The 22,506-nt window shown below is 35.0% G+C and overlaps 2 protein-coding genes and 2 long non-coding RNA genes across 9 annotated transcripts; 2 read left to right on the top strand and 2 right to left on the bottom strand.

Annotated features, from left to right (window-relative positions):
- Nucleotides 1-3,171: 3,171 nt before the first annotated feature.
- Nucleotides 3,172-10,196, bottom strand: LOC107962765 (high-affinity nitrate transporter 2.1). Its single transcript, XM_016899264.2, has 5 exons — nt 9,327-10,196; nt 9,125-9,240; nt 8,935-9,024; nt 6,813-6,820; nt 3,172-3,921 (listed from the first exon to the last, which is right to left on the bottom strand). Exons 1-5 carry the CDS (start codon nt 10,134-10,136, stop codon nt 3,353-3,355), a joined length of 1,593 nt encoding a protein of 530 aa, XP_016754753.1. The 5' UTR covers nt 10,137-10,196; the 3' UTR covers nt 3,172-3,352.
- A 4,307-nt stretch (nt 10,197-14,503) lies between these two features.
- Nucleotides 14,504-17,627, bottom strand: LOC107962767 (SNF1-related protein kinase regulatory subunit beta-3). 6 transcript variants are annotated; one of them, XM_041098797.1, is made up of 6 exons: nt 17,456-17,627; nt 17,276-17,380; nt 16,942-17,076; nt 15,906-16,000; nt 15,321-15,399; nt 14,504-15,243 (listed from the first exon to the last, which is right to left on the bottom strand). In XM_041098797.1, the coding sequence occupies exons 5-6, from the start codon at nt 15,345-15,347 to the stop codon at nt 14,917-14,919; spliced, it is 354 nt and encodes a 117-aa protein (XP_040954731.1). In that variant the 5' UTR covers nt 15,348-15,399; nt 15,906-16,000; nt 16,942-17,076; nt 17,276-17,380; nt 17,456-17,627; the 3' UTR covers nt 14,504-14,916. The 6 variants fall into 6 exon arrangements, with proteins under 6 accessions (XP_040954731.1, XP_016754757.1, XP_016754754.1 ...); XM_016899268.2 differs by having other exon boundaries at nt 15,949-16,000; XM_016899265.2 differs by lacking the exon at nt 15,906-16,000.
- A 3,267-nt stretch (nt 17,628-20,894) lies between these two features.
- LOC107963557 (uncharacterized) lies at nt 20,895-22,239 on the top strand. Its single transcript, XR_001701971.2, has 2 exons — nt 20,895-21,022; nt 21,649-22,239. It is a non-coding gene; the product is annotated as an uncharacterized lncRNA (long non-coding RNA).
- On the top strand, nt 21,032-21,530 carry LOC121219948 (uncharacterized). The gene is made up of 2 exons (XR_005916999.1): nt 21,032-21,282; nt 21,370-21,530. It is a non-coding gene; the product is annotated as an uncharacterized lncRNA (long non-coding RNA).
- Nucleotides 22,240-22,506: the final 267 nt, after the last annotated feature.

Genomic DNA, 22,506 nt, shown 5'->3' with positions numbered 1-22,506 from the left:
CCTAAATTGTCTCAATTAGTACATTAAAATACAAAACCCATAATCATATTATTTAGGATACATTGTACTGCATGTCACTCTATTTTTATTTTTTTATAAATTTAGTTACTCTAATTAAGATAATTGCTCCAATTGGTCATTACCGTTATAAATCTCGTTAATCCACTAACGGATTGCTGATGTGACATTTTTTTATTTCTGACTAAAGTTAGGGACCACTTTGTAATTAGTCCAAAATATTTTTTTTGTTTATTTCCAACATAAGACTAAAGCTCGTAAGTTCTCTTTTTCCTTCTTCCTGTTATTTGTTTCCTGTGAAAAGCAATAGAGGAAAATGAGGGTAGTGTTAACTTGTTTGTTTGATTTGTCCAAAACACCTCATGTTCTAGTTTCTTACTCAAATAACTTTATCACTCTTTTTTTTCTTTAATTGATATTTTCTTAACAGGTTTTTGGAGAAAACATACAAAGGAGAAATAAAAGAAAAAACTCAACAATTCCTTTAAAAATCCTTAAAATCTTTTTTTGAGTACTCTCAAAATTATCCTTTCATTATTCAAGTTCAATACCTAGTAACAAAAATATAATTACAATGAAAAAGAAAAAAAATTGACAAAAATGTTTATATAAAAAAAAAAAAACATTGTTAGGAGAATCATTGTTTTTCATGATTAAAGTTGTATACCCAAAACAATCAGATTTATTAATAAACCAAACACACACAAAAAGAAATAGAACACAACTCAATTTTGGAAATTTAAGAATTAAGGAGAAAAATAAACTTTTCTTTAAAAAAAAAACTTACCATACTAAGATCATATCTTGAAGAAATTGAGAAGGATCTCTAAGAAGCACATAATTGAATTTGAACAAAAATCAAACATGTACAAATAAATATTATGAACATACTACTCGCCATGAAACTACAAGTCAAAGAAATAAGTCAAAACTATCCTCATTTTTTTCTATTACTCTTCTCAAGAAACAAACAACAACAAGAAGGAAAAAGAGAAAACTTACAAGCTTTAGTCTTCTGTTGTAAATAAACCAAAAAAAAAAGTATTTTGGAGTATTTACAGAGAGGTCCTTAGCTTTAATCAAATGTCAAAAAAATGTCATGTCAGCAATTCATTACTAAATTAACGGAATTGTTAACAGTAGTGACCAATTTGAGCAATTATCTTAATTTGAGTGACTAAATTGACAAAAAATTTAAAGTGATTAAAATAAGTGTTTTAGCAATCGGAAAGGAACCGAAAGAGAAAAAAAAGAAGAACCTTTTCTTGGTATTGATTTCGTTTTTTTCTTTACAGTATGCGTGGGTGCGTTTACAGTCTAATCTTGGCTTTCTTATAGCCCGATTTTTTTACAGAGGAAAAAGAAAATAAAAATAAAAGGAAAATTGCCCTGTCCTTGCTATTTTGTCCTTTTCTTTTACTCTCATTTTCGTGCTTTTCTTGCTTCTGTTGTTGGTTTGTTGTGATGCAGGTACACGCCAGCTGGAGACGCACATGGAAGACGCGGCACGTGCAAGAGACGGACGGAAGCGATGGTGGCCGAAACTGTTGCGGCGGCTAAGGAAAAAATGGCCACTAGACCATTCCAAAAAAAAACTCTAGGGTTTCTGGAATTTGGGTCTTTTCCTGCACTGGGCTAGTGGTTATTGGGCTGGGGTGTATTGGGTAATTCGGTGTTGGGCTTGCTGATGAACTTTTGTAACTTTGGACTGTTTATTGGACTTTGAATTTATATTTAGAATTCTCTTTTTTTATTTAGGCGGGCCCGGGTCAAAATTGGGCCTTACAACTATGATTAAATATTTAAGTTTCAAATTATGAAAGCTTATAGGCTAGTTCACAATTAAGTTTACATATCCTTATTAAAACAAAATTGTCACTAAAAAAATGTTCACAATATATTATAAATGATTATGAAAATAAAGTGTTTGTTATAGTAATTTTGGGTGTTCTTTGTTACATTGACAGCATTAATAATTTTTTTAAGAAAATCTAATAAAAAATAAAAAAAAATATTCTTTTTAATTGATGCTGTTAATGTGTACAACGTCACCTTTTCAATAAAAAATTTGTTGTTTTAGGGATTAAATGCAAGAAAAGACATTAAATGTTGGGAAAAGTCATTAAGACATTAAATGCATAGAAAAAAACTATTGTCCAGCTTTTTTATTTTTTCACTTTTTTAATCTATTTTCTATAATTAATTAATTTTTTTTTATTTTTTTATAAAAGAGCCCTATTTTGATAAATAATAAAAATATGTGTTATATGACTTTGTTATATTAAAAAAACTTATAAAATCATGAATTAACTCCATATTAAGTATGCTTTTTAATTAGAGGATTAATGCTAGAGACATATTCATATTTTTGGAGATTCAAATATGAGGAGTAAATGTCATAGATGATCATCAAGCATGCTTCATTTACATCGAAACAACTCAATATGCTTACTTCACCCTTTGATTTTTACTAATCTTTTATTAAAACAAAATTATATGAAATCGTGAAGATGTGCAAACAAGTTGCAATCTTCTAATCCAAAGGAAACCTTTTATTGAATGCAATTTTTGTAATATAATGTTAAAAAGGTTTCCCAAGCCACAAGCAAAGATTTTTTATTTGTTTCAACTTTTGGGAGCTAGCTTAGATATCATAATGCTTCCAAGGCCTGTCATACTAATTCCGAACATCACTTTTTTGCTGATGCAATCTACCAATTTAATCTATTCAAATCTATATATTATTACACACATCTTTAAAATATTCTGATTACATTAATTAAAATTTTTAATTATTAAAATTGTTAATTTAAACATTAAATTGCATATCAAATTTTACGTAGCATACTTTAAAATAAAATTTTTGAAAAGTATAACGTTATTGTTTAAGTTTTAAAAGTAAAAATAAGATTTTACATCTCATTTAACGGTTAAATTAATGATTTTAGTAATATTAGAAGGATCTTATTGATGTAACCTCGATAGTTTGAAGATGTAATTAAAATGATTTAAAGTGGGAACCCATTTAGAATCAAAGTTATAGTTTGAGAATGTAGGGTAGGATTTAATTCAAGTTAGGTTTTACAATCAAAGACAGTTGGAATATAAACTATTTTAATATCCGGAGATCTTACATTGAAAATTCAGTATATATGAGCATAAACAATTCCGATTTTGATTAGCTTCTTCATTGCCAACATCAACATTTGGAATCTTTTTTTTTGTTTCCGATATTATAATATCTGGTTCCAGTTTCATCTAAGGCTTGAGTTAAAAAAGTGAAGACCTTCTTATTATTCAACAAGAAAAAAGAAAAACACTTATTATAATTTACTTAAACATGGGAAGGGGTTGTATTAGGCGGGGTTGGTGCTGAGGCCACGCGCTTTCCACGTTCCGACCGGCTGTTCTCGGCGAACTTGAGACTCGCCGAGTGCATACCCTTTTTCTTTTCGTCCTCATTCCACTCCGAAGAGTAGTAATGTTCTTCGGTGGATTTGACGACATCTTTGGTTGGTGGGAAGAACATGCTGCCCCATTGAGGGAAATGCACCAATGTCACTAGAAGAGTGCAAGCCACTATCATGGCTCCCATCCATGAAAGACCAGATGCGGTCGAAAATCTCGATGTTGAGAAGAAAATTAATTGTGTCAATCCGGACCCGAAGTTCCCACCGGCACCGGTTAGACCCGAAATGATTCCCAAGGATCGTCGTGAAATGAAGGGGATGATGCCGAACGTGGCGCCGCATGCGGCTTGAGCTCCGATGGAGAAGAGGATCATTGCCAGGACAGCAATGGGAAGAGAATTGGCACGGCCTAGCCAGATACAGAAGACACCTCCTAAAGTTTGTAAGATCCATAGAACCCAAAGCCTGCCTCTCATGCCAAATAATTGGGCTGCTTTGTCAGAAGCGTGAAGAAATGCAAGGTTAAATGTGAAAGTTCTTATTCTAAAATTCTGATTTCAAACTTAGTTTTACATAAGGCTCATCTAGAGTATTTATAGGCTCAACTTCTCTTAACAGACTAGCTAACAACTCAGCTCTCCTGTAACTACATTCTAACAAATTCATTTATCTTAACATGCATCCATCTCCTTCTCTGAACAAACCCGAAGAAAATTCCGAAACCTAGTAAAGGACCCAACTAATAGTGGTTTAGTTAATACATCAGCAACTTGATCAGACGCAGGAACTTCACCAACCACAACTGATCCATCAGCAACCTTTTCACGAACAAAGAACAAATCTAACTCCACGTGCTTGAATTTGGAATGTAACACAGGATTGGCAGCAACAGCAACGGCACTGGAACTGTCACACCAGATATTAGGCGGAGCAGAAGACTTAACATGCAACTCCTGAAGTAAGGAAAGTAACCACATAACATCACTAGTTACAGCAGCAAGACTTCGATATTCAGCCTCCGCCGTAGATCGAGACACGACCTGCTGTTTCTTAGACGACCACGAAACAGGATTTGACCCAAAAAATACACAATATCCTAAGTTGATCGTCGATCATCGAAATCCAATCCCCAATTAGCATAAGAAAACCCAACCAACGATAATAAACCAGACCGACGAAACATAATCCCAAAATCAAGTGTTCCAGCCAAATACCGCAATATCCTCTTAAGTGCACCCATATGAACCGTGGTAGGATTATGCATGAACTGGCAAACCCTGTTTACCGCATACGCAATATCAGTCCTAGTAATAACCACATATTGTAAAGCACCAGCCAAACTCCTATATTCCGTCGGATCTGACAACAAATCCCCGTCATCCTTGGAAACATGAGACGAACTAACCATAGGTGTATGAACACTTTTAGCATTAGACAAGCCACTTCGTTTTAACATATCCTGAACGTACTTTTTCTGGCATAAATGAAGACTCCCATTAGAGGACCTAGTAACCTCAAGACCCAGAAAATAATGCAGACTGCCCATATCTTTGAGCGAGAACTCATCATTCAGCAGCTTCACAAACCAATCAATAGAAGATGATACACCTCCAGTTATGATTATGTCATCAACATACACAAGAACATAAAGTATGGAGTCAGAGCAAACCCGAACAAACAACGAAGCATCAGATTTGGAACCAACAAACCCAACTGCTAGAAGAAAAGCCTTGAGCTTCTCAAACCATGCGCGAGGAGCCTGACGTAAACCATATAAAGCCTTTTTTAAACGACAGACCAAAGGTTTTCCATCAACTCCAAGCTGTACATATCCCGGAAGTTGCTGCATAAACACTTCTCTATCAATATCACCATTTAAAAAGGCATTGTTAACATCCACCTGACGAAGTGACCACCCTTTAGTGACCGCAATCGATAAAATAACCCTAATAGTCGCAGGCTTGACCACCGGACTAAAGGTTTCTTGAAAATCACATCCCGGAACCTGAGAACAACCTTTCGCAACTAAACGTGCTTTGCACCGTTCAATAGTACCGTCTGGATTTTTCTTGACTTTGAATAACCATTTGCAGCCAATAACCTTGCGACCTGATGGCATGGAAACAAGTTCCCAGGTACCATTTCGGATGAGTGCATCATACTCAGCTTGAGCAGCAGTCTGCCACTCAGGGCTAGCAAATGCTTCTTCAATCGTTGAAGGTTCACTAACTTCAACCGCAAGAACTTTAGGTTTGAAAATCCCAGCCTTTGATCGAGTAGTCATAGGATGAACATTCGTATCAGGCACAGAAATCTCTGGTCCTATAGGAACAGATGGAATTGGAACAACTGGTGTGGGAGACTGATCATTAGGATACGAGTTAGTACTTCCGGAATTAACAGCAACTTCATTTGGAGAACCCGGATCTTCATTAAGAACCGGAACACTAGGAGAAGTAGTACTCGTTGGATCAGTATTGACTTCATCCGGAGGAACCGAAGATCCACTCAAAACACCCGGGCATGCCAAACCAGTAACTATGTTCTTATGATCAGAAACATTAGTCTGAACTACCGGAAAACACGTAGGTACAGTATTTACCTCCCAAGAGGAGCATGATAAAGACGCCGGAGAAAGAAACCGTGACTCATCAAACTCTACATGATGAGATATAATGATTTGACCATCAGGTAAGAGACATTGATACCCTTTGTGACAAGAGCTGTATCCCAAAAACGTACACGGTTGAGATCGAAAATCTAGCTTGTGACGTTGAAACGGCCTCAGATACGGATAGCAACAACAACCAAATACCCGCAAATGCTCATAGGTAGGATCACACCCATACAACACTCTATACGGAGTCTTACCATCCAGTACTGGTGTAGGAAGACGATTTATCAAATGAACCGCACATGTAAACGTATAGGCCCAAAACTCCATTGAAAGCCCTGCTTGAGCTAACAGAGTAAGCCCCATTTCCACAATATGTCTATGTTTACGTTCTGCAACACCATTTTGTTCAGACGTATGAGGACAGGTAATGCGATGAATAATGCCTTGATCAGCTAAAACCGAGGCAACCGCTCTATACTCCCCGCCCCAGTCACTCTGAAACTGCTTGATAGACTTGTCGAATTGATTCTGCACGAGTTTCTGAAACTGAACAAAGCACTTCACAGCTTGTGATTTTTGTCGAATTAAATACACCCAAGTGAAGCGAGAACACATATCAATAAACGAGACATAATACCAATTTGACCCAGAGGCAACTGAGGCAGGGCCCCACAAATCCGAAACAATCAAAGAAAAAGGGTCAGTATATTCAGTAGTGGAAACCGGAAACGGCAATTTATGAAACTTTCCCTTTTTACAAGCAGTACAAACATCGCTTATTTCAACTTTATTTAATTTGAAATGACAGCTATCAAGAACATTCTTAACAACTTTCGAAGACGGATGTCCAAGACGCTTGTGCCACAGTAAACAAAACTCACTATCAGCAGTCTGAGTTGAAAGATCGACCTGAGCAGTGGATGGATGAAACGAAACAGGAATAGTAGTATCGGATATGGAGAACTGATAGAGCCCATTATGTATACGGCCCGTCAGCAAAACCTCCTGTGTCACGCTATCCTTAATCACACAATAATTTGAGTGAAACTCAAAGAAAACACCATTATCAGTTGCAAATTGTGATACCGACAATAAATTCTTCCGAATAACCGGCACACATAGTACATTGGATAATCGAAGTACCCTAGACTTTGTAGCCAAAATACCCTGACCAATAGATGAGATCATAGCAGGCGAACCATCACCCATTAAAAGAGAAGACGTACCTGAATATGGAACAGCATCATGTAGTGCCAAAGGATCTTGACACACGTGATTGCTGGCTCCCGAGTCAGGATACCAAGATGATGAGCCACGAGCTCGTGGCTTAGTCTGCCATGGAACACCTATATTATCCGATGGCTTTGATGGACCCAACTGCACATTATTCGAAACTGGATTAGTAGCTATGAAAGGATTATTGCCAATATGTGGCCCAATACCATTCTTCGGCCCAACACCACTATTAGGCCCAATAGTACCATCAATACCATCATTCGGCCCATGCTCTTGAGGCCTAAATGTTTGGCGCTCATTAGGCTCCCTATGCGGTCTGGGCCAACAATTTTGCCCACCATGAAACGGACCATACGGCCCCACCTGTTGCTCACAAAATGCATTAGTCCCATCAGCATACCACTTTTGACCACAATCATAATTTTGACCAGCAAAATAATTCTGACCACTTCCATTATAATTTTGACCATTTTCAAAATAATTTTGACCATGGTTAGAGAACCTAGGCCTTGTGTTTTGCTGTGCAGACCATCCCCGAGGACCAGAGGCAATTGGGACTTGCGGCGGACATGGCGCCTGAGATGTGTCATCCCGGTGATAGCAATAATAGCACTGCTGAGCAACATGGCCGAACCTCGAGCAGATCTGACACTGAAGTCGCGGCCGGAAGTTCCTACCACGGCCACGAGATCCCGAACGGCCTCCACTCAACGCGCCATCCTCGACCGGCGGCGAAGACTCCTCCACAAGATTTGCCGCATACACAACGTCTTGAGAAGCCTGCGCCTGCCTGTTCTCACACTCAACAAGCGCAGCCACTAAACGCTGAAACGGTAGAGGAGTCAGCGACAGCGATGCAGACGAAACAACGCCCTCAAACTCTGACGGAAGACCGGCAAGCAAGACCGCCGTGCGTTCCGCCATCGAGATAGGATCACCAGCCGCTGCCAAAAGTGCACAAATACCCTTCAACTTAGTAACATACTCACGGATCGACATGTTACCTTTTTTTAGAGAATGAAGTTCATGACGTAGGCGCAACTGCTTGAGATCCGTATCTACAACGAACAATTCCAACGCCGTCGTCCACACATCCGAGGCCGATTGAACCTCCGAGAACGAACTCAAAATCGACGAACTTATAGTAGAGAGGAGCCAAGACGTGAGAAGATTGTCTTGCTGTTGAAAGGCAGAAGACGCCGGATTCAACACCAAAGCACCGTCTGGTGCAGTGACGAACTTCGGCGGAGCTGTAACAGAGCCATCAAGAAAGCCAAACAGTTCATATCCATTAACGATAAACCGAACCTGTTGCTTCCATTGAAGAAAGGATCCTTCATCAAGCTTAACAACATCGTGCCGAGGGAAAGAATTGACCACACGATCATTGGCAAAGGCAGCTCCACGCGACTCAAGTGACTCCGAGGCAGCAGAAGTTTCATTGACGTTAGCCATGAACACGACTCACCTGGCGACTGATACCATGAAGAAATGCAAGGTTAAATGTGAAAGTTCTTATTCTAAAATTCTGATTTCAAACTTAGTTTTACATAAGGCTCATCTAGAGTATTTATAGGCTCAACTTCTCTTAACAGACTAGCTAACAACTCAGCTCTCCTGTAACTGCATTCTAACAAATTCATTTATCTTAACAAAGCGTAACCACCAAAGGGACGAGCAACAAGGTTTGCCATGCCAAAGGTGGCGGCAATTATCCCTGCTGTGTGTAGTTTGAGATTAAACCTGTTCATTGACATTGTAGTCGATTAATTTTACTCTTATTGTTTGATTTTTTTCTGTAAAGATATATGCATATATATTGTAGTTGTAGTATTTGACTTACCTGTCGTAAAAGTATTCAGCAATGACATTATCAGTTGACAATTCAACTCCCATGGAGTAGCCATAGAGAAGAACAAAGATCCAGGTCCTGTAATTTGTGACGGCATACCATAGCACCTGAAATGAAAGCATACTATTCTTTAGCAAAGAATTGACATGATGAAAATTGGCTTTATTTGGAAATATATATATATTAAACTTACTTTGCCGAATTTATCTTTTGCAACATCACCCTTCTTTTGCAGACTACTAAGGTTTCCATCAGGCAAGTCCTGGCCAAGTGTTAAGACCAAGATCCCCATGATGATATGAAGGCATCCAGGAATGAAGAAAGCGATTCTCCAGGCAGTGAATGGTGTAGATCCAAGTCGTCGAATGATATCATAAACTAAGGGCATCAAAAGCTGAGTTGCACCTCCTCCCATGTTACCCCATCCCGCTGCTGTTCCATTGACCAGCCCTATAATCTTGCTGTTAAACATTGTGCTCATCCAGTATTGGCAGGACACGAATGTAGCAAGGGAGAATCCGATCATAAACCGAACTGCGATATAACCTCCGCTGTCCGAAACAAACGACATGCAAAAGACGGTTGGAGCCGATAACATGATCAAAAAGGCGCAACCGTAACGAGGTCCCAAAAGGTCACAAACGGCGCCCATTACTAGCCTTGAAAATATACTCCCCGAAACAGAAGCAACCCCAGCATTCCCAATATCTTGTTTCTTTAAGTTTAGATTGTCACGGATGATGGGGACAAGGGGTGCTGCAGCAAAAGTGGAGACGAAGCAAGTGAAGAAGGAGATCCAGGACAAGTGAAAAGTCCTCATGTGGGGATTAGCAAAAGAGAAAAGCTTGAACACTTTAGCTTTGTGCTCAGAATCCACTGGTAAGTCGAATTTAGCTGTTGTATCAGTTGGAACCATCGGTGAAGCTACTGATAATGCAAAAGTTGGTTCTCTTCCAGTAACTCCATGCATGGAGCTTCCTGGGGATCCCTCAATGTCACTCATTTTCTTCTTCTTTTTTCTTGGGAAAGTCTTGAAAAGAAAGTTGGTTCTGCTTCGTGGAATTGTTGTTTGGATTAAAGGAAACGTGGGTGGTATTTATACATGATTGGCGTTGACATTTTAGGAGCTGTTTAAAGAGCTAATGGAGATTCCCAACAGTTAAGAATCCTCTTCGCCGCATCAGCAATAGAAAAGTCTCGTCGTATATGGCAAAGGATCAATTAGACAATTATTAAGAGCTAACCAGTTGCTTAATTAATCAACAATAATCAATGATGATTACATCATTTTTCAAGTTGTTATATGGTGGAGAAAAGGGCATCACAGAACATTATAATTAACATTCACCCTGGAAGAGATGGAGTGCGTTGGAGTGAAAGGGCAAAGTTGCTACATAGAATACAAATTGATTAAGATGTGGTTTCGTCATTTGTGGTCCTGCTGAAATTTAAACTAGTAAACTGGGAAGATTCTGACCTTAATATAAGGAATTTATCATAATTTTGTATATATGGTTTAAAGCAAGAATCTGAGCGCTTTTGATTCTTTAATTTTTAATTTCTTTTCATAGATATTTGAATATAAACACAGAGATATTATTGGTTAAAATATATTTATCAACTGAATGATGGTTTGCTGAATACAGGAAGAAAAATGAAAATCATAGTAGTCATAAAACCTTTGGACTTCCAAAATATCTTGCCATAGGAGTATTTTTTGATAGAGGTTCTTAAATATAATTTAGTTGTCGAAAAAGCTAAAATTTTGGTTTAAATTTATTTGTTAAATAAAACTAGGTAAAGATTTGAAATTAAAGAAATTTAGGGTTTCATAATTGTTACTTAAGATAACCGACTATGTAAACGTTTCATTGATTTCTTATTTGCTTTTTATCCCACCTGTTACCTACCTCTAATAACAACTCCATTCAAAATATCAATCTACAACTTTACATTAAATTTGTTATTGCTAATAATTCTAGTCTTTGACTTCTACTTTTTCTTTTTCTTTTCTTTTTTCTCGTTGAGATTAATTATATATATATATATATATATATTACTCAAGATTAACCGGTTTTATCTTTGTTTTGTTATATAATAATTTTTTATTTAATAATCTCATTATAGGTTCTGATCATATCTGTTCTTTTTGATACAATACTTCGAACTACCCAACTCATAAATAGGAAGATAATACATCTCAGCGCATTCAAACCCACGTCCTCCTGCATTGGCAACAATGCCCATGCCAATCGAGCTAAGACTCAATCGGCTGTTATATAATAATTTTTAAGAGATAACATTTTAAGTGTATTTAATTTTAAAAATTGTAACCTTTTACACGGTAATTTGAGGTCTCAACATAAGATTCCCCCATTTGGATATCAAATATTCCATTGATAATGCAACACTTCAGATGACTTCGTCCTTATTTTTAATGACTTTGATTCATTTTACCTAAATCAAATTCTCTAATTCTTTGATATTTCTTCAAATAATATTTCAACTATATTTATTTATTATTATAAATTAAGAAAAATAATATTTAATTTATTCTATTACTTTTATAATAATCTACTTTTTTTAATTATTTTGATCAAATTTACCCTTAAACCATAATAAATAACATGTTTTAGGGATAAAAAAGTACTCCTCAATTCCAATTTATTTATTTGAGAGAAGATACATGAAATTAATTTGCTAGAAAATGAAATTATTTGTATGTATATTAAAAAATTCTATAAGAATAATTTAATAAAATATATTTCTAAATAATTTTATATTCTATTAAGGTATTAATACAATCATACAATTAGAGATCAAATTTAAGGGATGACGCTAAGCAAACCAAGCTGTTTCCCAGAACAAGTGGAAGTAGAGGCTTACCTCATAGTCTCCCGAGGGAACATATTTGTTTATGATTATTTGACCAAAGGGAGAGAAGCCCGGCAGATCCTACATAAATATGTTTGACAAGTTATAATTAGGTAAATAAATTCTCAAAACAGGAACAATAATGCTTTAATCCAAATGCGAAAGGATACATGTCCAACACTACTTGACCTAGCTTCCCAATGAAGTAGCTTTATGTAACCCTGTCAAGCTTCTGCAAAATTCAACGCCTTGCCATTTGCATATCAAATCATTTTAACAAAATTTTTATTTCAATCTCCGAAGTCAAATCATTTGCTATTAAGGGAAATATTATGACAAAAAGGAAGTTGAAAAATGTTTCTTCGTTTTAAAAAAAGCCCACAATCTCATACTTGTGCTTAGGTCAACTGGTTTTTGTAATTTCTTTTGCTGTTCTTGCATAAACTGGAGTTTTCTTTTCTCCTCATGGTTTATCGATGCAGACCGAAAGTCTATGATATAGCTCATTGTTTACCCTTTCACAGGCTCTGAGAGTTTGTTTGGGGAGTATTATTTTATGACTTAGTTTTTGTTTGCATCTTTCTTTAAGAACTAGTGTTTAATAATATTCTACAATAGGGCTTCTAGCAGTTGAAATTAGAGGGTATAAATTTAATATATAAAAAACACACACACACACACACATTTGAGACTCTGTGCTGATCATGGCTTAATAGGATAAGATGGAAGATATTAATGTGGCGTTTATATTAATAAAAGCTCCATTATATGATGTTTAATTGAAGAGTGTGAGATTGCTTTGTAGGAAATGGATAAAGGTTGCTAGATTTCATGTCTATCCATATATTAATACACATTATTGGAAAAGATTTAATAAATCCGAAATTTTCCTACAAGTTTTTAGATAAATGAAGGTTTTATGGGCTAAAATTTTATGTGGAATTCGGTATTGGTATCCACAAGGATGATTGGAACATCCTCTTTAAACCAAGACCATGGATTATAGCCGCATTAAAGGAAAACAAAAGAATCCGGGTTTAATGATGTAATTTCATCAATTAGCTAGGCATTGCAAGTAAGGTGTTGATGATGAGAATCCAGCTCAAGTTTATGTCGAGGAGCCACAAAGTATGAGGTATATGATTCATATAATAACATCACGCAGAGATGTCATTTGACTTATGCATTTCCCAAATAATATACATGTGGGAACATTGTTTGGTTTTAGTACACCAAGTACATCTCAAATGCATATCGTCAACTAACAAATAAATATATTTTGACCAAACGATTGCCGGTTATCACTTGATTGTGGTATTAGTAATGACATAATTGAGCTTATCACAATTTGGGGCCACCATTAACTTCGGTGATTTTTATCTATTTTTGACGAGTACAATTTGTGTTTAGAATACAAGCCAAGAAGAGCAATTTTGGATCAATACTATTTCTAATTTAAAAGCTAGTTTGTATTTGGACTTGTAAGTATATTTAATAAATTTAAAATCAATGTTATCTTTTCTGAGAAGAGATTGTATAAAACTGTGATTCTCATCCATTCCCAATAGGGGAATGACAAATCAGATTATTTTTCCTGACAAAATTCAAATCTAACTATTGGGAAAGGATAGGAATGACATGAAATCACAGTTTCATATCATCCTTTCTCTATCTTTTATTTGTCCTTTTAGGATTTTTATTATATTTAATATTTTATATTATTTCTATAGAGGTAAGTTGGAATACAACTCTTCTTTTACGAGAGTTTATGTAGACTTTCAATAAAATTTTGGCATTATTTTTTTAGCTAATTTTAATTTTTTAGTCAAGCGTAGATAAAGTTTGGTTTCTACAACTATGAGATTTCAAAATACTTCATTTGATTACTATTTTAATAATATGATGAAAAAAATTATTTATTACATATCTATTATAATAGTTAGAGAAAATAAAAGATAGTTAGTACAAATATAAAGTTGAAATTAGAAAGATGAGCAACGAGTCTTGTAAAAAATAATACCTTTTTCAAAATAAGTCATGAGAGTGGCTAAATATTACTAATCAAATTAGTTTATTGCTAACTCATACACCAAAACATGTGTAAAAAGTAATATTTGTAAGGAAAGTGTTGGGTATTTAGAATAGTATAGCAAATTGATTTGTAATTGCTTTCTAATAATTACAACAATGCGAAGTTGTTGAATTGGTCAGGATTAATTATCACATTATTTTTACAATTAATTTACTGGTGGTTTGAAATTGTTATTCCGTCATTTTAAGTAAAAAGAATGTACAATCTGTGATGAATTTCGACATCTAAAGCTGAAAATACTGAAAATCTCATCTTGAGTTTATTCTAAATTATTTCGAATTATTACTCTTTCTATTTATTATTTTTGTAATAACTTAATTCCTTTTTATTTTTTACGTAGGACTGAAAAATCTTGGGCAAGACTTCACCCACGACAGCTCTAGTCATCAAGTATTTTACTTTTCTTTTATTCAATCTCCATAAGATCCGGTCTCAGTACATTTAAATTGGTGAATTCGACAACTATGGCAGGCATGCCCATCAAAATGAATGATTCCTTTGATTAAATGCCCCACAAATACAAGAGCTTTAAGTTTAGTACCTTACTTAGGCAGCAAACAAGCTCACAACACCACACGTACCAGTCTAAAAGAATAAAGAGAGCTTTATATATATATATATATATATATATGTAGAACAACTCTAAATGTAATCGATAAGTGTTGACTTAGGGTTCAATGGAAAACCTCCAAGCCATCAACTGCTGCGAAACCAATAAATACTTCTTTCTGCTATTTCTGTATTCGAATCTATTGCAACTAATAGCATCACAAAGGCAAACAACCAACCCAATCAAGGTCTACTCTTGATTCATGCATTAAGTATTGCTACTTCCCCTTCTTGGAACTGGTTTGTATAGCACAACAGTAACATATTTTGCACGAAAGCGTTGAGTGAACCCAAGTGCCACCACAGATCTCGGTGGTTCTCGGTTTTCAATGTAAAGATGATTTAGAATCACGTTTTCAGGCAAGGGAAGATTCCCGGATGTGTTCATGCTAGCAGGGTACCTAAGCAAGGTATGATGCAGGTGAGGAGGGACAACTGGTGGGTCACGTGCTTCATCTTCGTTCCCAGGGTATACATTATTATAACTTGAATCTGGTGATCTTGGCACTTCAAACCCCATGACAGTTGCTTCATCCTGTACAAAACACTGCATGTTCAAAACTATGCAATTTTTTTAATGGTCTAGAGAATCACCAAGACTCAATGACTTACTTTATCTTCACCGTATTGGTTGCTCATACTGAGAGATGACACGAGAGGGTAACTCGCCTAAATCATAACACAAGTAACCCTGAAACAAAGCCAATGTTCCTACTGTAAGTATTTCAAAGTCTAACAAAGCAACAGGTAAAATTAACAACTGAAGAAATATACACACACTTGGGATTTGACAAAGAAAAAACAATCATTAAACCATAATTCAACAAAGCCCCATTCAAAACTAGAACAAGCCATACTAGAACATTACTGTCTAGACGAAACTTTGCCACAGGCCAATTAAGCCCCATCGCTTTGCAGACAATAATATATAAAAGATGAGGCAGCTCTTCTGCCTTAATTTCATCTAGTCCAAGTACAGGACACAGATAGTGCATGATCTGATAACCACAATTAGCATTGATGGATTCTTAAACAAGTGCCATAACATCTAAATTTGAGAATCCAGTATTCTACGAGCACCAATCAGCCTAGGTTTCCTTCTTCATGAAGAAGAAAGATTACTAGTAGTTAAGCCAGGCCATAAATGAAGACATGAGTCGAACCACACATCAATAGAACACTCAACAAATGACCTACTATGAATAACAAGTGCAGAAGACAGCAAACTAAGCTGGACAACCTTGTAAAAGAATGGAGCAGGTGAACTCAGATGACAGCTGCAAAACATATTGCTGAGAAAATGGAAAACAAAAACAAGGCATAGTTCATTAAGACTAGCAGAAATGAGATAAGCACACTAGATCCAACTTTGTAACAACATGGGGGAAGGAGGGAGGAGGATGAATCGTATCTGGCAGGTAGATATAAAAATCAAGTATCTTAAATTTTCTGATAAATTCAAAGAAAAAAACGTTTAGAAAGTATGAGTAAAGCATCTTTTGCTTGCCCACAGGTCAATAACAAGGGTAACACTCGCACAGAAGAATCTTGTTTTTCAGTAAAATGTTCGTATAACTGACATTCAGATGTTTTTTACAGGGCCAAGTTAACACTCACCAGCAAACTAATACCTCAATTCCTACAGGTAGATCCCTGTCTATCAATCGATGCCTTGTCTTTATGCAGAAAAGATGTGCCTATAAGGCCTTCTAAAGTGGAAATGATCCACAAAATGGCACAAATAACTCTACGTACATTTCAAAGATCTTTCTTTTACCAATAAATAAAATCGTCTCACGTAAAAACATTAGAAAAAATTGTTGTTTGTGAGGGAAGAACTCTGTGATAAACCGAAGGATCGTGCAATTTTATATTGAAGATTTAATTTATCACAAAGGTCAGGTGAGGCTATTGTGTCAAACAGCCAAAAACCCTCAGTCCTATTCAATTCCATAACATAATGGGCAATAAAACCCCCAGAATTCTGCTGAAATTCATTTCTAAACGTGGTCTTACTCACTCTTTTAGGGATTCTCTAGCCAAATGCCCCTAACTACGCTAGAATTCATTACAATATCCAATCTTTATAACAAGAGTGACCATAACATAGAGCATATAAAATATCTTCAAAGCACACAATGCAAAGCTAAAAAGAATAAACAAAATCCTTGCAGAAATTACAGACCAACTCTAAGAGCAATATAAAAGCCAGGGGAATTATTTGTTAACTAACACTGATCCGATTTGATAGCGGCCCAATCGCCTTCAATCACCAGAACTCCAGCTTTCAACACCCAAGTTTTTCCTTAAAAAAAACCAAACTTTAACCCAAAATAATTGAATATTTTTCCACTGTCATCCAGCTTAGCTGCAAAAATAAAAGCAAACCCAGATCAAATTAAATGCAGCAGGTTAAAATCTTAGCCCTCAAATAAAAACATTTCAAACCCCAAGGATTCACTGGAAACCTGAGCTAAAAACTTGAAGAAAGAGAAATAGAAAGCAACCGACGTTTGAAAATTAAGAGACAAAAAGAAATTTAATACAAAGAAGGATTTGTGGCTTACCCTATGAAGAAGAAAAATTTCCAGAATAAAGTAAAGGGGGTAAAAATAGGCAACAGTTGGAGAAGAAGCCAAAATAAGAGTGGTAGGGGAATCCGCCACAAGAATCTGCTATGAAAAATATGTTTGATTAAAAACATCAACGATAATATACTAAATAAATGAAAAGAAGAATTAATTAACCTTTTTAATTTAGAGGATATGCCATCTCAACAAAATATAAGAAGTTAAAAAGGAGAAATTTTTTTGAGGCAGAAACAAAATTCAGGGCCGAGCTTTTGCCTGACGAGACACGACCATGCACCATTACTATTACTTTGTTTTACTTTCATAAATTTTTGCTTCCTAATTGCCCCTCTCTTCTCACAATTTGACGTTTTTATCATTTTGTAGCATGACTCGTATGAATCCAATTTTAAATTTTTAAAAAAATAACCAAATTTCTTTTAATAAAAATTTATAAAGGATAAACTACATCTTTCGAAAAAAAATTCATTCATGGATTTTTTTTGGGTAAACAATTAAAATAGTTATTTTTGTTTACCTCAACTTGTATTTTAGTTATTTATGTTTGAAATGTTACATTTTAGTCACTTATATTATCAAATTGTAACATTTTAGTCACTGAGCCGTTAATCGCGGTTAACGGTGTAACAGTGAACTGATGTGGCATGTTAAATCATCATTTCAAACAAAATTTTAGATTAATTTATACAAATCGATCCCCATATTTTTTTCATTTTATGTAATTTAATTTTTTTTCTTTTATGTTCTTTTAACATTCTTTTTTTTTTTACTTTCTATTTTCTTATTCTGATAGTCCTACCCAAACCAGCAACAACAACTACTTAAAAGATCATAGAACTTCCATTAAAACCCCATTTACAGACAGTTTACCAGCATATCAATTTCATGCGACCCCATACAAGGCCTTCCACTCACACTCTATTTTTCTTATGCCTTATAATATCCTTATTCTTTAAAATTTTCAACATCTAGAGTTATAGAACTTACAGGAGATTGAAACATTCATTGATTAAACCAAAAATCTTAGTTTTTGGTCTTAATGAAGAAGAATAGATTGTTTATGTTTAGGAAGAAGAACCAAAACATAGAATAGAAGGAAAGAAAGATTATCTGAAATGTTCCCTACCAAAATCAAGAAAAATACAAAAAGGAAATCTGAATACAGATATTGTTTGACTAGTAAAGTCCATTCAGTTGACTCTTAACCAATCTCATTACAAGACCCGCTTGCACAATGTTTGAGCAAATCAAGCGTATCATACCCCTGGCAGTAATTCGTATGTGGCGTGGTCTTAAAGACACTTTATTCTCCTACAACTTTCTCTTATATACTTAGTAGGCACTTCATGCTTAGCCAAAACTCTGAGGTGTACTATTCATTTGTCGTACTCTTTCTTTAAATGAAGAATACCTCGAGATGAAATCCTTAGATACTTCCACAAGCGGATACTTTATGCACCAAACTTTAGTTTGCCAAAAGTCTGTAAAATGGTAGACTATGCTACCATAGTGCGCCAATACAGGTAACATGCATGCCTACTTGCTTTTTTTCTCGAATCCACCAATGTTGGGGTGTGACAAAATGTATTTGATTTAGTTAATTAATAAGTATTTAGATTAATGTTTGGCTACCATTAGTTCATATTAATTAGGAAAGAAACGAGATCCTAATTGAGTGAATCAATTAGCCATCCTCATTTTTAATATCTATGAACCATTCACTAGCCATTACAATCAAGTTAACAAAAAGTCGAAGGAAGATGAGAAATCTTAAAAATAGGGGAAGACAAAAGGTACAAATGCTTAATCAAAATTCTGAAAAGAAAATTACTTGTATAGTGAAGACACTTAAAGCCATACGATGTTAGAAGACTGCATGATAAGATGCTCAAATTTGCCATATTCATTTCAAATTTAATTTCTTAGGGTGTGTTTGGTTGAGTGAAAAAGTGGAGGGATGGAAGAAGGGAGAGGAAAAGTGGAAAGAAAATAAATTTTGAGTGTGCTTGGTTAGGAAGAAAAGCGAGAGAGAAAAAATAGGAGAGATGATGATTTTTCATCCTAATACATAAAAACTAATTCTTCCAAATTGGAAAGATGAGAAGAGAGAAAATGAGAGAGATTTGTTAGTTCAAAATTATGTATTTTTCAAATGTTTTATTTTCTTTCCTTTCCTTTTTCAACTCTACCAAGCAATGTATGGAAAGAAAATTACTTTTTCTTCCCATTTTTCTATCTTTCCTACTAAGCACACCTATGGAAAGAAAAATTATGATTTCCATCCTTCTAGATTTTATCCCTTCAATTTTTCATCCTTCCAATTTTATTTTTGCTCTACCAAGCAAAGCCTTAGAGAATAGTTCACAAAAATCTCATTGGATAATCATTACAACTTGCCGAGGGATGATACATGAAAATCTCCCAATAGATAGCCCATGAAAATCTTTAAGGGTACAATTCATAAACATGCCTAAGGAAATAATACATTAAAACCCCTCAAGGGATAGTTCACAAAACCCCTCAAGAATACAATTTAATCACCCAGCCAACTTAATCAACTCTTTTCAAAAACAAGTCATGCCCTTACACTTACTTGAAATTCCTCACCTTCAAGAGATGTATATTGTTATATCGACCAACAAAGAAAATAAGGGCCTGAAGTAATCAATGAGTCACACGACCAAAACCTTAGCAAACACACATAATACAAAATAAGTAGGGCAATGCAACTTTGACAAAAGGCAAGTAGCAAGCTTAGAAGAAAGATACTAGCAAAGGATTGGAACAGGCACAAGCACAACCACTGGTCCCCTCTAAGCCCTAGATCACATCCCTATGTATAAGGTAAGAAAGAAGCCCGAGGCTAAGGTAAGAACCATGTGCTCAATCAAAATACCTTTAACAAAAGACTTAGAAAAGGGCCTTTAAATCAAACATTGATTAAAGCATTAGAAAGTGTCACAGAGCAAAAGGTTCAGTGATCCTATAATTTACTTTCGTCTTGTAGGAATTCAGGAACACGGGAGTCCATCTCAAAACTCTATCTTTCTTAGAATGATTGAAATAAGACAAATCTTTTTAGTGACACATGCTCGTCCTATTGCTCCTCTCATGTTAAAATAAAGGAATAATATACATTTTGCCCTCTAACTTGTCCACTTGTACCTACTTGGTACCTAAATTTTTTTCTACCTAACTAATACATTAACTTAAATTTCGTTATACACTTCAGTACCTCCATAGTAATGCCATTAAAGTTTGTTGACATAGCACTGACAACTAATATAAAAATACCTATGACGACATCATATCATAACACGTATCGTCTTTTTATTGATTGCTAGTGTCACGTTAAGAGTTTTTAAAGGCATTACTATAGAGTTGTAGAGATACGTGACATAATCCAAATTCAAGTAACTGAAGTAAAAAGAAGAAAAGAAAAAGAAAAAAATGTTTAGTGCTAACTAAGCACAAGTGGAAAAGTATATTAACCCTGAAATAAAAGAATAAACCTATTCATTTTCCATTTTTTCTGCCGAACGTTTCTCATGACTTGGCCAAACTCCAATGTTTCATTTCTCCCTTTCCTGTCTATATATAGTCTCCTTTGATATAAACCCTATACTATTCTCTTCTATTTCGTGGATATTAGGATAGATGGACAGTCGTTGTTTGCAGGTGTAGCATCTTCAAGATTCACATGCAAATGCACGGTGGTGAATGGTAATTATAGTAACGTACTCTCTTCAACCCCCCGCTCCCCTTTCTTCTCTTCCTAATTTCATTCCCAAAGTTCCTTGAAAGTGAGAATCTTGATGATGATGCATCGGCAATAAATTAACGACTATACAAAAGAAACGGAAAACAAATGGATTCTCTCTCGGTTTCAAAGTAGTTTGCCATCTAAAGTTTCTACCATATCATAAAATCAACAAAAACAAGATGATTCTTACTATGTCTGCTTGTTTTTCTATTGTTATCGGGTGCGTATAGTATGATGTACATGTACTCTTACATCTATCTTAACTTCATGGGGTATTCTTCTATAAAGGGTATTTTTTTCTGTTTAGCACTTTGCAGTGGTAAGGTAACCATAAGGTACACGCCAAAGACTTTGGCTTGCAGATCAATGGTTATTCTTATGAACCAAATATCCTTCTGTAGTGGAAATGGGTACTTTTTCATGGAGAAGAGACTTTGCCTCGATGTAACAAAGAAACTATTCACCTTCTTATTGTGTTTATCTTTGCTTGCTGTTATTTAAACAAATTAGATCCATTCTTATAGTTTGCATATATATCTTTGATTTTTAACATTTTCGTCGTGGATTTTTGCTTGTGGGATTGCAGATTATATGCAAAGGAGCAACTTTTCCATATTGGACTGATGAGCCTCAAGAAAGGAGAGAGAAATGGGATTTTTAAGATTTGTTTCTTTATGGGATTTGATGATATCAGCTAACTAGCTTACTTCAAGTTATTGGTTCTTAGCACCATCTTTGTCTTCATTAGAAAAAGATTCAAAGATTGATGCTTTATTTTTCAAAAAGGAAGAAAAAGACACTTGTGGACGTTCTAATTTCAAGTGGTTTGTCTGCAGAATTAGTTGAAAACTGGAACCGCTGATCTACGAAACTTCCATGTGGAAGATCAGAGATGGTGTTGGGGAAACATGCCACATTGTCATTGCCATTGTTTTCTGTTTGATAGCCCTTTTGCATTAAATAATCACCCATCACCCATATTTATTGGTGGACCAAAACCAAACACAGCAGAAGCCGATGCCTGCAACTCGGTCCTTCAAACCCAAATTACCTAAAATGCGGCTCCATTCAGTACAAGTACAAGGAACGAATATGGGAACACAAATTATTAATTGTTTCTAACCTAAGTAATTTTATTTGTATCATTTTATAACAACGAATATGATTTTTTGGTTTATTTAATGGGACTAAATACGATTTATATATTTTTTTATAATTTATAATATATATTTACATTTAATTAGTAATATAAATGTATTGATAAAAGGATTAATTTTTATGAATGTAATTATAAAAATTATAATATTTTAAATAAAATAGTCAAAAATAGAAATAAAATAATTTTGCTTTAAAAATTTAAAGATAATTTTATTATACATAAATTAAATAAACTTTTAAATGAAATAATTACTTTTTTAAAATTGAAATGATAAAACAATTATTT

The sequence above is a fragment of the Gossypium hirsutum genome, chromosome D08, assembly GCF_007990345.1.
Source record: "Gossypium hirsutum isolate 1008001.06 chromosome D08, Gossypium_hirsutum_v2.1, whole genome shotgun sequence".
Classification (NCBI taxonomy): domain Eukaryota; kingdom Viridiplantae; phylum Streptophyta; class Magnoliopsida; order Malvales; family Malvaceae; genus Gossypium; species Gossypium hirsutum.
This window is presented reverse-complemented; position numbering and strand designations above follow the sequence as displayed.

Coding starts and splice junctions, on each gene's coding strand:
- LOC107962765 (XM_016899264.2), bottom strand. CDS start 10,136: ATGAGTGACATTGAGGGATCCCCAGGAAGCTCCATGCATGGAGTTACT. Junction 9,241..9,326: donor CAAAAGATAAATTCGGCAAA/GTAAGTTTAATA, acceptor CTTTCATTTCAG/GTGCTATGGTATGCCGTCAC. Junction 9,025..9,124: donor GCTGAATACTTTTACGACAG/GTAAGTCAAATA, acceptor GTCAATGAACAG/GTTTAATCTCAAACTACACA.
- LOC107962767 (XM_041098797.1), bottom strand. CDS start 15,347: ATGAGCAACCAATACGGTGAAGATAAA. Junction 15,244..15,320: donor ACCAATACGGTGAAGATAAA/GTAAGTCATTGA, acceptor TGTTTTGTACAG/GATGAAGCAACTGTCATGGG.